The following is a 15,576-nucleotide window of genomic DNA, read 5'->3' on the forward strand; positions in this document are numbered from 1 at the left end:
GACGCGGGGGCGGGGGAGGGGTCTTGTTGGCTACTGAGTTAGTTAGAGTCTCTGCTGGATATAGATCCCACAATTGACACGCGATGCGGGGAAGCCTCGCCCTCAACATCTTGCAAATGGATCATAGCTGCATCTTGAGGCAGCTGGGTCGTCCCTTGAACATGTAGCAGCGTGTACAGTCGCGGGCCAATCTCCACATGAACGGCCGGCGTTACTCTCTTGCACGAACATGCAGAGACGCCGCAAGACGACGCGGGACGAGCGCATCTGCAAGATCTGTTCCCGCGCCTTCAACAAGGCAGAGCATCTCGCTCGACACATCCGCTCGCATACCAAGGAGAAGCCGTACCAATGCAAAGTATGCAAAAAGGTGTACACGAGACAGTATGTTATGGACCTGCCCGCCCGCCTCCACCGCATTGAGGCAGAGTTGATGGCACCGCTTTGAGCTGCTGTCGTGACACGAAACTGACCCGTCTCCTTCCGGCAGGGACACGCTCCTGAGACACTCAAAATCTCATGACGCCTACGTGACTGGAGACGCATGGCCTCCGTCAGGCGTCGTAGGGCATGGCGCGGCATCTTCATCGAGCCAAAGCCCGCGCGGCGATGTTGCCGCCGCAGAGGCAGCCTCCATCATGGCGGCCTTTGCCTCCCCCCATCAGACATCGTTCCCTCAGCAGCACATGGATGGAATCGCCACGCCGAGCAACACGTGTCCGTTCACTGTGGACGGGCAACCCAGCACCAGCGCGGTGTCGGACGACCAAATCTTCTCCGCGCAGGGGACTGCGACCACAGACATGAGCCCACTGGATGACGGCGCCGACCCCCGGTTCAGCGGGCTCACGCCGTTCACAGAAGACCTGACGGCGCAGTGGTCAAGCTATTTTGCTGGGAACGAGTTTGACATTGCCCTGCTTGACCCGTCCTTGTTTACCGCGCCGTCGTCTGAGCCGCAGCCCCTCGCTTTGCCTCAGGAGGCGAGCGTCCCGACGATGAGCAACCCCAAGTCGCCGGCGCCGCCCACCTCGTACACGCCGCGCTTGGCGAGCCTGCCTAAGACTGTGATCCAACGGAGGTGGCATACATTCTCAGGAGGACTGTCATCGGGATACATTACGCCGGATGCCACGGACGACAGACGCAGCGTCGATGAGATATGCCACAGGGACTTGACGGAACGGCTCCAGCCGCGCTTGCAGTCAGGGTCGTTACCATCCACAACGTTTCTAGTGAGTACTTGCTGTGCATCACTCACGAACTGGCGCGGTTTCTGACAATGGCGCGGTGCAGAACCTGTGCATCCAGGCGTACTTTGCAAACTTCCACCCAGTCTTCCCCATCGTGCACGCACCCACATTTCGGCCGCAGAAGCACAATGGGCTGCTCGTTCTCTCGATTTGCTCCATCGGAAGTCTCTTTCTCGGCTCTTCGCGTGCCATGTCTCGCGGCATCAGCATGTTTGAGAGGCTACACAAATCTATTCTTACTTCGGTACGTCGGGACCGAGCCCAACATCGCCGCAGCCGCGCCTGACCTTGTCGCAGTGGGACACTTGTGTGGCGAGCTCGGCATACTCGAACCTCCTGGCACTCCAGGCGTCAGCTATCGGCCAGACATTTGGGCTGCTTGTGGGCGTACGTTTGTCCATAACCCCTCTCCCCCCTTCCCCGCCCGTACGCCGCCACTGACCATGAGGTTAGAGACCAAAGGACCTGACGCAGGTCGAAATGTTTCACGGCTGTCTCGTTGCCGTAAGCGGATGCCTCTAATGCTGATTCCCGTGCAGCTGGCTGATATGAGCAGTGGGCGCGAAAGCTCCGGCTCTTCGACCCCGAGGAATGGAGTGTCGACGTTTCTCAACTGAAAGGGCGAGAGCTGGAGGCGGCGTGGAAGGAATGGATCCGATGCGAGATCAAGCGACGGTGCGTACGACCACCCGGGTGAGAGCCTTGGCAGCTGACAACAAGCATGCAAGGATTGTGCTCGCAATCCTGCTTCACGATGCTGAAATCAGCGGGCTCTTCCATCATGACCGTCTGATGCGGTACTCACTGGACAAGCTGGACCATATATCGTCGGAGGAAGCCTTTGATGCCAGAAGCGCCTCTGCTTGGCGGCTGGTCATGATGAGAGAGACGCTTCCGCATGACCCCCCAGACCACGAACCGCAGGCTACCTTTTCTAATTGCTGGTCGCCGGACGCAGGCACGCTCTTCACGTTCCCCGATAGCAGTAGCGGGTTCGAGCTCAGTGTCATGCTCGAAGTCATCGGATCGCTCGCGTGCGAGAGTCGAAGAACGGCCGCGTCCTGGGCCCGGACGTGCACCAAGTACGAAGACTTGCTGGTCGGATGGTGCGACAAGTATCGGCACACGGATACGTTTGACCGCCGGGCCTCGAGCCTGATGATGCTGTGGCACTCCATGTTCATGCTCCTGCACATGGACATGGACGTGCTGGAGTGCGCCTGCGGACGGGAGGGAAGGCCGGCGGCCCAGCGACACGCGCAAGACGCCCGGGCATGGGCGCGGTCTGCGTCCGCGAAACGATGCATCGCCCACGCCACGCTCGTGCGCAGGCACTTTGAGGAGCTGCCCATCGGTACGGAATCCCCGATATTCGCCCCCATGTGCTTGTATCGTTGTGGCATGGCCTGGTTCTGCTACACGCACTTTGGCGATCCGCCGCGGGAGGGGGCCGAGGCCGAGCTGGGCTTCGACATGCCGGAGCTGCAGAGCCTCGGAGTCAGCGAAAAGACGGTTGCGCACGAGATGGAGCCCAGGGACGGGAGGCCCGTCGCCAGCCCGCTGTTTAGGGTGATTGACCTTCTTCAGCGTATGAATCACTGGAAGATGGCGCATAGCTTGGCCTCGACGCTGCTGTCGCTGTTTGAGGAGGCGGAGGACGCGCTGTTTTGAGTATCGGGCATCGCAGCATCGCAGCATAGGAGCACCGGCGCAACGAGGTCAGCATGGACGGTATAAGGGGTCATGTTCACGATAGCGTGGGCGTCGCATGCATCTTTACAGCCTTGTGGTGGTGTCAAGACAAAATCGTGTGCATTGTTGCGCGGCAAAAGCTGTATAGAATGGGATCGACATATGTAGTGTGATCCGTCTGTGAAGTAAAGAGTTGGGCTTGGTGTTGCGACCTGCCCCGTCGACCTCGAGGCCGGCATCAGTGTGTTGAACCTGCGCTCCGACCGCGAGGCCATTACCATACTGGCTTCCCTGGTGTTGAGACCATCTTTCCTCGCCCTCATGTCAAGTCCCATCCCGCATACTGCGGTGTTGAAACCACGTCTGTCGTAACATTGCCCCCCCCATCGCAGCTGGGGGCCGGCGATCGACGCCTGCAGTAGTCTTGCGGTGGGACGTCGCGCGCACTCAGTAGTCGTCACCTCGACTAATGACCTCTTTGTGTGACTCCCGTAGTAGAATGGTCTGCAAACATCAGAATGACGCTATAGGGAAGGAGGGCAAGGTTCCATACATGCTCAAACTGGGCAGAGTATGATCCAGCAACATCCATCAGCGGCTGATGGGCATCCAGTATCCCGTTGGACACTAGGCAGTTGAGCTGACACAATGTTAGAGATAAGGCACCTCCGTGGCTATGTCAGGACGACTTACGCCTGCCAGATAGCGGTCGCAGCCGAGCCGATCGAGGTATCGGCGGCAGAACACGATGGTGCCAAAGTTCTCCTTGATGGTCTTGTACAGACGGTTGGCAGAACTGAGGGGGAGAGCTACATGCGCCGGGGCATCATGACTCAGGCCATAGCCATAGATGCCATCCTGTTGAGCAGGCGGTCAGAATAGCACCTCCCGGGAAGGGCTCGCGGGGACTCACGCCGTTCCTGGTGACGCCGCGTCCTGTGCTCCCGAATGTCTCAATGGCAAACACCTCTCCCTCTTCCATTTTGGTTTGATTCGAGTTCTTGACAAACGGAATAGTCTTTTCGCCATGGATGCGGTACCGTTTGATGTCGTGGCCACAGAGATCTCGCACGGGCTTGACGGGAAACACCTTGCCGCGAATCTCGACCTCGTAGCTCTCCATGGCTTCCTGGATGGCTGCACTGACGTCGCTGATGCGAACGTCAACCCCAGCGTTCTACAGCGGGCCGTCAGCTCGATTCGTCAAGCGTTACTCAGCAGCAGGCCTTGCTCACCTTGATGCCAGTGTTGGTAGCATCCCGGACGGCGGCGAGGAGGTCGTCGTACGTCGGGTCAAAGGACATGGTGAATGCGCTGTCCACGATCCAGCCATTGACGTGGACGCCAAAGTCGACCTTCATCACGTCCTGCTGCTGCAAAACCACTTCCTTTTGGCCAGGATTCGGCGTGTAGTGCGCGACACAGTTGTTCAAGGCAAGTCCTGTTGGGAATCCCAATCCCGCCTTGAGACTCTGGCCGGGCTCGAGTCCGGGGTTGCCCAAGAGTGCCCGGACACCGTCCTCGATCCCCGTGGCGATGGCTGTGAGTGTCTGGCCGGGCTCCACGGTTTGCTGGACCCATCGTCGCACCTGACGATGGACCTCGGCAGCTTTGCGGTAGTCGTCTAGAACCGCGTCGTCTTCCAGAGGCCGATAGCCGCCGCGACGCACTCCAAGGGCCCTGGCCCTGGTGGTGGTTTCGAACGCGGAGCCGTAGCTCAGACGCTCGCCCTCGGGATATTTGCCGGAAGGGAACAGGTCAGCGAGCGGGACTCTGGGCGGCGACGACTGCTTCGTAGCGGATGCCTTGCTCTTCTTCTTCTTGGGTCGCTTGCGCTTCTTTTTCTTGCTCGCGTCAGCGGAGCCAGCACTGTTGGTCACAGTCAGGGCGGCATCGACGCGGGCGGCATCGTCGTCGTCGTCGTCATCGTCGTCGTTTGTTCCACCGTCGCCCGCCATACAGCCATCGCCATCTCTCGCGAGGTGGGCGCCTCGTTGCTCGCCGCCAGTGCCGCTGGATGAGGCGGTGAACGGATCGTCTGAGTGACGTCAGCTCCGGGACCTGCGGCGGGATTCAGAACGCGACAAAGGAGACTCTATCTGGCATACCGCGGTCCTGATACATGTGTCGCTCATCGTCTGGAGTTTTGGAGCCCATCGTTGCATGACTCGAGGATGGCGGCAGAGGTTTTGAAGGGGATGATTTCTCCGGACGGCCCTGTCCGACGTCGTTCCACCTTTGGCGGTGCTGCGCCCCCACACTAGCCTGCGACCAGCTCGGCTCAATCGCTCATCACTTACTGGCCGCTCAATCAGATGTCACGCAAAATTGAGGTCAGGCGCGGGTCATCTCGGTGAGGCCATTTTCTTGCATTGATCCTGCCACATGACCCCATGCACAGGGCGCACACATTGATGCCTCTATCAAATCATTGATTTCATCGTCTACTCATTATTCAAGCGTCTTTAGTATCAGATGACTGTCGTCCTTGCGCTGGGGGCGATTTCCCCGAATGCTCGTGCCAGTATATGGCTCCAGAGCGATAGGACGTAAGGGCATCACTATCACAGTCATCCATTTCGTAATGGATACCATGGCCTCGGAGTTTCTGCATGTGCTTGGTTAACTAAACTACCGCCCATACCCGTCGCGGGAAGCGCGCACCAGGCGTTTTGAATATGAGCGTCCCGTGGAAAATCAGGTCATCATTTTGCCTTGTCAGAGAAGGCAAGATGTGCGCCTCACGTATCGAATCGAAACATGGGCCGCGTTTCACTGTGCACTTTCTGACTAAAGGGCGAGAAAGGGACACAGGACGACCGTCTTTGCAGCCCGAACCACCGGCAGAGTCCGGTCCCAACGTGAGTGATGTACAAGGTCCGATTTGGAGCCCTCAATCACTACAATAAGAGGTTGAGCGTATATATTTGACCAAGTCGTATCCCCCCCTCCACTTGGACCTTATTGAATACACACCAGCACTCGACATTGCAGCTGCAAAATTCGCACGTATTGAACCTTCACCTACAACACTGGACTGGCTCCCACCATGAACAAGGCACTCATCTTCGCTATCTGGACCTGTTCCGTCATGACGACGGTTCTGGGTGTTGGCTATACAGGTGTACGTTCCATACATCGAACCTTTGACATTGATGACAAGTGAACCGCCGAAGATTCAAAGGCTTATACTATGGGCCATGACAGCGTTGTAGGGTAAAAGAGGGCGAGTGCACGACGGTTATAAACGGGAAGAGGCGAGAGCAGACCTGCGGTCCCACAACGCCGGTATGAAAATACCTCCGTATGTCACGCAAACAATATTGACACTTCGAATAGTGCACGACCACTGGCAATGACTGCATCTATCGTGATGATGATATGATTGCAATTTGCTCATAACTTCAAAACAACCCGCGGCCCTTGGTACGGGCATCTGCTGGCATCTGACCGGCCGTGCACTTCATGTTCGATGTGCGCAGGGGAGTGACGGCCGCACGGAGAATCGAAATTTGGCGATCCAGTGCGAAAATGGTTGTCAGGCATGGGAGGGGACCCATGGATGCGTGGTGTCATCGGAACAAGTAAGAGAGCAATCAACTACTCTTGTCGAGCTTCTGTATTTCCATGTCGTGAGGGCAGACCCCGATCCATGACCGTTCCGAGGGAGAAAATCACTTTTCCTATTCGGCGAATCTTGTGTTTCCCTTGTCGTACATGGACACACTGACCCCTTGCTTCACACTTCTCACGAGTCTAGTCTGGTTGAGACATTGGCACAAAGGTAAGGGCTTGCATATCTGACCTGAGGCGACACCGTCAGCAGGCAGACAATAACTGGAGACGGGTATTGTCAAGCGCGATGTCTTGTGGTTATCTTCGCAACGCGTCATACTTGACATGCCTGAGCTTCATCACCAGCGTCGAAGCCCGTTGTTCCACCCAGGCGTACTGCATCGTGAAATGCCATCTCATGATTTCTCTTTCATGTAATGCTCCACACGACCCCAAAGGCCAAGGCAAGTAACAGCGCCGTTTTAGGGTACTCCTTCGAGCCGCTCGCGCTTGTTCCTGTGGGCTTTGGAGCGGTCGTGGGATTCTCTATAGTCATTGTCCCGTTCGCTACACTTTGACCGATGGCGATTGTCTCGTGAGGAATGTTGACAGAGCTCAGATACGTTGTCCTCGTCTCCTCTGTGCCGCTCGTAAAGAGCACAGTGAGGCTTGTGGTGCAGAACTGTGAGAAGGTGAGGGACAAGTCGTCAAAACCACAATCGGTGCGGATGTCGCCAGCTTTGGACGCGATGGTGGAGAGATAGGCCTGAAACTCGGAGTGGTATCTCGAGTAATCAGAGGAGACGCTTGCAGGCGCCGTGATTATGCAGCCTGGCGTCGAGGCGTCGCCGGACGTACTGCGTACCCAGCTGAGGAAGTCAGAGCCGAGACCGCTCGTCGGAGGAGCCAGTTCAGAGACGACAGAGCTGATACAGGAAGAGTTGACGCGCCGCCGCTCGACAGGAGCTGCAATGGCAGCGGGATCCGGAGTCGGGGCTTGCACGCTGGCAGCGATCCCAGCAGCTGACGTCAGAGTGCTGGCAAGCGGGAGACTGTTCATCAGGGCGAGCCCCGGACCCTTGCTGGCACGCATGGTCAAGTCAATAAGCTGTCATACGGCCCGGAGCATAAGGTGGGAATCACGTAGTGACACGGGACGTGATTGAGATTGCGAATGGAGTATTGTATCGTGATCGGGACATTGACGCGTCATCCGTGGTAAGGCAGGCGATTGTGCTTGCATCTTTCTGTACGGCAGCTGAGGCTGACGCCTCCAAACCCGCTCCCACTCGATGCAGTGTACTGACACCGGCAATGTTCCATACAGTTAGCGCGGCCGTGAGTGGGTGGCTGAATGCAGTTGGTGCGTGATGCTGGCTCTAAAGGGTGGCCTATGGCTTTTGCAGTGGTGCATCTAGGGCATCAGAAACTGATTTTGGGCGGAAATCCGGCATGAAGTAGGTTAGGACCGAAGAGTTGGCTTGGCGCAGGGGTAATCCGTACTTGAAAGCGTGAGAGTTATCCCAGTGGCAAACCCGGCCCTCGCATCGCATTGCATGTGCCTTTCCAGCGATGTCGCGTTCCGCACATATCAAAGACAAATCATATTTTCGGTCATTGGTAGTTTGTAGTGAGCGAGAACGAGAGCCAGTCGTGAGATGCCGGATTAGATGGCGAGCGCATGTCAGGCCTGTTCGTCACGAGCTTCCATGCCCGGTTTGCGGAAGATGTTTGTGAACCGGGCTGTAACCTCGTGGGGTAGATGCTTGAGCCCGTCCCTGCGAGCCATGCTGCCCTCGTCAGTGGGACCTGGATCTGTGCACGATGCCGCGATCCCCATGGTCTTCCCCACGGGGCGGCGGGGCGTTGAAGAATGTGGGGAAGATTGATATCCGTATTGGGCTTGCAATAGTCGTGCTTGGAGAAGGAGAATCGTGCTGGCCCAAAGAAATGAGAATAAAAATAGACAAATGCCATAAGAAAAGAATGAGAAACAGACGGCGAAATAGTAGCCGGTCATTGTATATCTTGGCGCACTCACAATGGCTGCATACGGAGTCCCCAAAGGCCACGACTCCATGTCGTCGGTGGTCGACGCGGCGTCAAGTCTCATTATTTGGGGCCTGGCCATCTCGGTAGTCGGGCTATTCGTTCAACACGTTCGACTCGTGTTTCGCCATGACCTCAAGTCCCTTCCCGGGCCACCCGCGGCGCGATGGACCGGTCTGTATCGGCCGTGGATGCTCAGGGACGGAGGCGCCCACGACTTCTACAGGATGCTGCACAGAAAATACGGCACGGTGGTCCGCACGGCCCCGAACGTGGTTTCAGTATCGGACCCCAAGGCAATTTGGACCTTGTACGCGATTGGCACCAAGTTTTACAAAGTGAGTGGGAATGGGCGGCGTAAACCTGAACTGGGCGTTGACAACCTCGTCAGACCGGCTTCTACTCCGTGTTTGACATGTGGTACAAGGACAAGACCATGCCGAGCATGTTCTCGGTCCGGGACCCAGCTCAACATCAAGCGCTGCGCCGTCCCGTCGCCCAAAAGTTTTCCATGTCGTCCATCAAGGCCATGGAGCCCTTTGCAGACGACTGCACCGACATCTTCATGCAGGCCATGGAGGACCTGCAGGGCCAAGACATAGACCTGGGTGTCTGGCTCCAGTGGTACGCATTCGACGTCATTGCGGCGATTACGTTCCACAGGCGGCTTGGATTCATGGAGCAACGACGTGATGTGCACAACATGATTGAAGTTATCGGCAAGGCGCTCGAACTGGCGGCGCTTATTGGACAGGTCCCGTCGATACACCCGTGGCTGATGGGAAACAAGTGGTTTGCCAAGTTCATAGCCTGGCAACCGGTCGTCAAAGTACTTGATCCCCTGAGGATGGTTGTCAAGGTGAGCTTGTGTACTGCCGACACGGTTCCACCGCATCTGACGTTGTATAGTTTACGGAGGAGTGCATCGAGGAATACGATCAGAACCCGCCGGACAAGGATCGACCGGACTTTCTCGGGTGGTTGAGGCAGACAAATGCTAAAGGCGACGTGATGCCTGACGTTGAGATTGTGAATCACCTGGCGAACAACTTGTAGGTTCCAAGCTCTGGCGCGTCGACTTCAGCACTGACCTCGACAAGGCTCGCTGGAAGCGACACCACTGCGATATCCCTCCGCGCAATCTTCTACTACCTTGCGATGAACCCCAAATGCTACCAGAGAGCCCAGCAGGAGGTGGATGACGCCGACCGAGACGGACTGCTGTCAGAACATGTCACCTACGCAGAGTGTCTTCAGCTTCCCTACCTGTAAGTTGCGACACTCACGACTTCCTTCAGTGGTCACTGACATGGAGCAGCCAGGCAGCGATGAAGGAGGCGATGCGCTGCAACCCCGGGGTCTCGTTTCCGCTGGAGCGAGCCGTGCCCGCCGGCGGCGTAGACATTTGTGGACTGCACTTGGAGCCCGGCACCATTGTTGGGATCAACCCAGCGGTCATCCATCACGACAAATCTGTGTTTGGGGACGATGCGGCAGAGTTTAATCCTGACAGGTGGCTGACTTCAGAAGAGGAGCGCATTAAACACATGGATCGCCACCTCCTGACGGTACGTTGCGCAGAATATCTCCTATATGACAGCTCGCACGGCATGGCGAACATCTGGGGTGCTGATCTCTGGCTAGTTCGGATACGGGTCGCGAACGTGCATCGGCAAGAACATTTCCATCATGGAGATGGGCAAACTCGTTCCACAAATGTTGAGAAAGTTTGATCTGCAGTGGGCGTCCCCTGAAAAGACATGGAAGGTGGAAACATTCTGGTTTGCTAGGCAGCAGGGTCTCATCTACCGGCTCAGAAGGAGATGACGAGACATGTAATAGCCATGCCACCCACACACGAGATACAGTGGCGCATCAACTGATTTGATAGCGTCCCTTCTCACCACGCGCCGCATACGGATCGCTACGTGTGAGTTGCTAGGCCGCGAAACGTTGGAGTAACATCATTGAATGTCAAATATGCTTTTTGTACTCTGGTGGCGCGACCAGGAGAAGAGACCTGATACTGTCAGAACCTGCCTTGGGGGCGTCTCTCCAACCGGACGCTTGAGCCGAATGTTGGCATCAATGTTGAATGCGCCGTCAAGCCTCAACGCCCGAGCGTCGTTGGAAGGCCCCGCCCGGGTGGCGGCGGGATCTTGGATGCATAGTCACCACCGGGGATGTAGCCCACGGAACATAAAATATGGAGGATGCAGTCTCTCCCCAACTTCGAAAACTTTATAGTCCCCACCCGGATGAAACCGCCCTGTGTTTGTCCGGGGTTTACGGTGCAGTGTTGGCGCAATCAGCTCGCCTCACGCCCACAGTCTAGATATCCGAAGACACCTCTCAGCAACTGGAAGTGGTCCACTTGGGTACCTGGCTGTATATATCCGTACGTACGAGCTCATCCAAGGCTATACCATCTACTTGGACTGATTGCGGTGAAGAGCAATGGCGCAGAAGTCTGCAACAGAAAAGTTCGTTACCGAGTGGGAGATTAGCAGCCTTCTCACTCGAGAAAGATACTATAGAGATACGGCACAATGGCAGAAGCTTCGTGACAGCTTTCATCCGGACCCTTCGCGCACGAGCATCAAAATCACGTGGTAAGTCGTCATGTATAATAGAATGACAGAGGGACTGACGTCGTTTAGGTTCAATGGCAACATCGACGGATTCGTTGCGGGGTCCCAAAAGATGGCCGCGCAAGGCACACATAGCTGCCACACCATCTGTCCGATTGAAATCCATGTAAACGGGGACAAGGCCGTTTCAGAATCTACAGGGTCCATTATGGCAAGATTTCGCCACCACGGGGTGGACTATGATTGCACTTCCTACGCTCGCTTCGTCTCACGATTAGAACGGGTCGATGGCGAATGGAAGATGCTTACCTTGGAGGCCCTTTATGAAAGGGACACGATTCGCCCGGCTTTTCCGGGTACCTCTACGGAAGCGTTCGATGTAGGCGGCGGCAGAGCGAGCTACAAGGGCTTGGGTTGGCTGTTATCGCAAAACGGCTTCAGTGTTGACCAAGATCTGCCGGGGGCGGACATGCCTGAGTCTGTTGACGTGTTGATGGACAGTCACAGGCAATGGTTGCAGCAGTGAGCACTGTCATGAAGCCTAGTGAGACGATCGGCAAATGAAAGCGGTTTGCAACTTGTGCGTGTCAGGCAACGCCGTCTCAAGTCTGATCGGGGCGCCATCAGCTGCTTCAGCCGGGCAGTCGTTGCATGTGCTGGGTTGTCGCGAAGAGGCGTAATGATGTCAGCCTGATTCAATCGTAACCCAATTGTAATACTGGAGACTCGGCGGTCCTTGAAGTGCAACAATTGCTTTGGTTGCTTCAATTTGGGGACGTTGCGACTGATGTCGCTCAGTCAAAGGCGGTCCCCGCGACTCTATGGATGCGATCACGGGTCTGTGTCCGTGGTTTTCACTTCCGCAGCGCATTGGAGATACGTTCTAGGGCTATCTGCACGGCACGGTCCTTTCCAGCCCCGCCGTTGCATCTGCGACCGCCCCCAAGCCAGCCCGCCTCCGATCAACACCGCCTGCATGTGACCATCGCCTCTCACTTACCCACCCTGTTATCCTGTTCCCCTATTCAACGTTGTCGAGGGCGTAGGCCTTGCAAATTCCGCTCTGTGATGCTCTTCCCTCACTCATGGCCGCTCGACAAGACTCTGACAATCTTGCGTGGGACCGCAGCGACGAGCTCTGGGCGGAGGCGATAAAGCATGTTCGATCATCCGCAACATGCCGAAAGATTAAATCATTCGCGGAGTCTGTTTTCACGAAACCCGCAACCTTAGTCACTCCGTTGATCATCGGCGGCTTCAACGTCCTATATCCCATACGCATCGAAGGCTCTTCCGCCGATATTCTCGTTCGCTTGCCGTGCCCTAACCAGGCCGTATTTCCGGAGGAGAAGACGATCGTGGAAGCCGCAACAGCTGTATGCATCAGTCAACGTACCCAAGTCCCGATCCCGAAGGTCTTTAATCATGGTATTGACCCTGGGATTGGCCCATATATGATCATTCAAGACCTCGGATCGCGACGGGTCATGGGCCAGGCCCTGGAAGCCCCCAGAGATGATCCCGACGACACTCCCATCTTACGGCACGACATCTCCGAGAGCAAGCTCAAGTGCCACTACGCTAATATGGCACGGTGCATACTTCATCTCGCGCAGCTTGAGTTTCCACGTATCGGAAGTCTCGCCGAAACAAGCCCCGGATGTTTCGAAGTAGTGCAACGGCCTATGACCTTGAACATGAACAACATGGTTCAGCTGTCCAACATTCCAAAGTCAATATTTCCATCGCCGGGCACCACATACCAGACAGCCGACGAGTGGTACACGGTATTGGCTGACATGCAAATGGCAACTCTACTGTTCCAGCACAACGATATCGTATCGTCGGAGGACGACGGCAGGACCAAGTACGTCGCTCGCCAACTATTCCGCAGGCTGGCTAAGCAAGGCCGGCTGTCGACCTTTGGGTTTGCTGAAGACGACTGGTCAGACCACTGCAAGCAGGCTAGGGGTACGCTGCCGGCTCCAAATGGTTCTGGCTCGTTCCGCCTATGGTCGGATGACTTTCGACCAGCCAACATTCTGGTTGACGAGAAAGACCAAGTCCTTGGGGCTATCGACTGGGAGTTCGCATACGTTGGGCCAACACAATTTACGCTTGACCCGCCGTGGTGGCTGCTGCTTGATGTGCCAGAGATGTGGGATGAAGGCATTGACGACTGGGCGAGCACATACGAAAGACGGCTGCAGACGTGGCTGTCGGCCGTGGAAGAGACCGAGCAAGAATTTCCTACTGGCGCCCTATTGCTCTCAAGATATATGCGAGACAGCTGGGCGTCGGGTCGTTTCTGGTTGAACTACGCTGCGAGAAAGAGCTGGGCCTTTGACACCATCTATTGGAAGTATCTGGATCAGAGATTCTTTGGCAAGCGGGCAGAAGATGTCCCCACAGACGAGCTGTGGAAGACGAGGGTGCACCTCTTGATCGAAGAGGAGCAAGCAGCGATGGAGTCTCTGGTTCAAATGAAGATGGAGGAGTCGAAAACACGGATTCTGGTTCAGTGGGACGATGCCAAAGCGAGAGAGCGTTTGTCTTCCTACCTATTTGAGTAACTTCAAGGCATGGGTCTGGTAGCGGTAAGCTCGTTGCATGTAAAACAAATTCGCCCGTGACGCTTCGAATCTTATGCAACACACTCAGCATAGGTCACGGCCGGAGCTCAAGCCTGTTGTACAGCATACGAAGTACAGTGTGGCTCGATGCACCACTGTCGCTAACATGCCATGTGGGGGTTGGGACAGTCCGTAGATATTCACGTGTGGGGGCTCCATGCGCCCTCCCTGTGCTCGTACCGGCGCTGTGAGCTCAGGCATCAATGATCCCGGCCAATGATTTTTGCTTATATTGATATATGGCGTTGCGATCAATAGAGACCTCAAATGCCCTGAGGCGCTCGCGTGTACCTCGCCTGAAATGCCTCCGTCGTCGACCTCTCCGTATCCCCATGACAGCCCGCTCAATGCACCTGGGACTGGAGGCGGCCAGACCGTCCAGGTCCACGCCCTGTCGGCAGGCCACTTGACGATCCCAGAACAGCAGTTCGTTAGTCCATGTGCCGAAGCAGCGAGGAAAACGGTCCCATCACTGTGCTTCCTCATCCAGCACACATGTCCCAACACCAAAAAGACGACGCGGATTGTGTTTGATCTCGGCTTGCGGAGGGATGTCAAGCGCTATGCACCGCCCATTCAGCGTCATATCGAGACCCGACAGCCCATGACCACGAACCCGGACGTCGTCGAAAGCTTACAAAGGGGTGGGCTTTCCGCGGACGACATTGACTACGTGGTGTACTCGCATGTAGGTGAACCAAGAGCACGGGGCAGAGAAGAGACTTGTACATAATGATTTTCTGACTTCTGAAATGACTTCTAGGTGCATTGGGATCACGTCGGTGAGCCACGAGACTTTGTCCGCAGCACCTTTGTCGTCGGCAATGGTTCATTGGACCTGCTCTCTGGAGACTCGACCAACCTCAGAGGCGGGCACTCGTTTTTCGAAGCAGACCTTCTTGATCGCTCACGAACCATTGAGCTTTCGAGCCCAGGCACAAAAGGCCCCTCTCAATGTCTGGACGGCGGCGATGTCAAGCGGAGCGTGAACTTTGCCGGGCCGTGGCGCGCATTCGGTCATCTGCCCTCGACGCTCGACGTGTTCCGGGACGGCAGCGTATACATAGTCGATGCACCCGGCCACCTGAGAGGTCATATCAACCTCCTTGCTCGCACGCAGACTGAAGACGGCGGCTGCCAATGGGTCTATCTTGGCGGGGATGCCTGCCACGACCGACGCATCCTCCGCAAGGAGAGAGCAATCGGCGAATGGGTCGACGCGCATGGGTATACGTGCTGTATCCACGAGGATCGTGCTCAGACGGAGGCCACCTTGCACCGCATCCGAGTACTGGAGGAGCAGGGTGTTGAGGTCATACTGGCTCATGATGTAGAGTGGGAGAGCGATGAGAGGAATCGTAAGCGCTTTTTTGGTGCTTCTTGAGCCCATTCATGCTGCGATATTGGGAGCAAAGGAAGGCAAGACACTCTGGATAGACTGAATTGCGGTAGCTAAACAGAAGCGGTTTTCACCATCGCAAGCAGCCACAGATGCTTCGAATAGAATCTTGCAACCAAGCTAGTATGGCATGCTGTCGTTGGTCAGGAGCACGGAATGACTACATCGATTCGTTCCGTGTGCCATACTCTAAAAAGCTCGCGCTGATATCACAGCCATGCAACAACCCCGTGAGCACCGTTAGCCCAAGGATCCCCGCAACGTAGACAGACTGTCAGTCTATCACTGAATGCGTTGACAGTTGATGAATCCCCTTCGCCCCACTGTCAGCAACCCCATGATCCCCACATGTCATCCGCTGATCGTCAACCCCACACAACCTTGCCGCCACGGATTGCGGGGTG

At 56.2% G+C, this 15,576-nt stretch overlaps 7 protein-coding genes across 7 annotated transcripts; 5 read left to right on the forward strand and 2 right to left on the reverse strand.

Moving 5' to 3' along the window:
• Window positions 1-229: 229 nt before the first annotated feature.
• JDV02_008832 (uncharacterized protein) lies at window positions 230-2,924 on the forward strand (the record flags this gene model as incomplete). The annotated part of the gene is made up of 7 exons (XM_047990464.1): window positions 230-384; window positions 491-1,235; window positions 1,297-1,497; window positions 1,551-1,640; window positions 1,707-1,757; window positions 1,810-1,928; window positions 1,982-2,924. 7 exons carry the CDS (start codon window positions 230-232, stop codon window positions 2,922-2,924), a joined length of 2,304 nt encoding a protein of 767 aa, XP_047846471.1.
• Window positions 2,925-3,058: 134 nt separating this feature from the next.
• JDV02_008833 (Methionyl aminopeptidase) lies at window positions 3,059-5,186 on the reverse strand. The gene is made up of 6 exons (XM_047990465.1): window positions 5,054-5,186; window positions 4,181-4,983; window positions 3,859-4,122; window positions 3,639-3,803; window positions 3,499-3,585; window positions 3,059-3,449 (listed from the first exon to the last, which is right to left on the reverse strand). The coding sequence occupies exons 1-6, from the start codon at window positions 5,100-5,102 to the stop codon at window positions 3,393-3,395; spliced, it is 1,425 nt and encodes a 474-aa protein (XP_047846472.1). The 5' UTR covers window positions 5,103-5,186; the 3' UTR covers window positions 3,059-3,392.
• A 1,744-nt stretch (window positions 5,187-6,930) lies between these two features.
• On the reverse strand, window positions 6,931-7,593 carry JDV02_008834 (uncharacterized protein; the record flags this gene model as incomplete). Its single annotated transcript, XM_047990466.1, has 1 exon — window positions 6,931-7,593. The coding sequence occupies one exon, from the start codon at window positions 7,591-7,593 to the stop codon at window positions 6,931-6,933; it is 663 nt and encodes a 220-aa protein (XP_047846473.1).
• Window positions 7,594-8,542: 949 nt separating this feature from the next.
• JDV02_008835 (uncharacterized protein) lies at window positions 8,543-10,376 on the forward strand (the record flags this gene model as incomplete). Its single annotated transcript, XM_047990467.1, has 6 exons — window positions 8,543-8,887; window positions 8,941-9,408; window positions 9,459-9,601; window positions 9,650-9,817; window positions 9,868-10,117; window positions 10,194-10,376. 6 exons carry the CDS (start codon window positions 8,543-8,545, stop codon window positions 10,374-10,376), a joined length of 1,557 nt encoding a protein of 518 aa, XP_047846474.1.
• A 630-nt stretch (window positions 10,377-11,006) lies between these two features.
• On the forward strand, window positions 11,007-11,666 carry JDV02_008836 (uncharacterized protein; the record flags this gene model as incomplete). The annotated part of the gene is made up of 2 exons (XM_047990468.1): window positions 11,007-11,161; window positions 11,210-11,666. The coding sequence occupies 2 exons, from the start codon at window positions 11,007-11,009 to the stop codon at window positions 11,664-11,666; spliced, it is 612 nt and encodes a 203-aa protein (XP_047846475.1).
• Window positions 11,667-12,837: 1,171 nt separating this feature from the next.
• On the forward strand, window positions 12,838-13,713 carry JDV02_008837 (uncharacterized protein; the record flags this gene model as incomplete). The annotated part of the gene is made up of 1 exon (XM_047990469.1): window positions 12,838-13,713. One exon carries the CDS (start codon window positions 12,838-12,840, stop codon window positions 13,711-13,713), a length of 876 nt encoding a protein of 291 aa, XP_047846476.1.
• A 345-nt stretch (window positions 13,714-14,058) lies between these two features.
• Window positions 14,059-15,173, forward strand: JDV02_008838 (uncharacterized protein). Its single transcript, XM_047990470.1, has 2 exons — window positions 14,059-14,461; window positions 14,537-15,173. Exons 1-2 carry the CDS (start codon window positions 14,075-14,077, stop codon window positions 15,155-15,157), a joined length of 1,008 nt encoding a protein of 335 aa, XP_047846477.1. The 5' UTR covers window positions 14,059-14,074; the 3' UTR covers window positions 15,158-15,173.
• The last annotated feature ends 403 nt before the right edge of the window (window positions 15,174-15,576 follow it).

Source organism: Purpureocillium takamizusanense, chromosome 9 (genome assembly GCF_022605165.1).
Source record: "Purpureocillium takamizusanense chromosome 9, complete sequence".
Taxonomy (NCBI): Eukaryota; Fungi; Ascomycota; class Sordariomycetes; order Hypocreales; family Ophiocordycipitaceae; genus Purpureocillium; species Purpureocillium takamizusanense.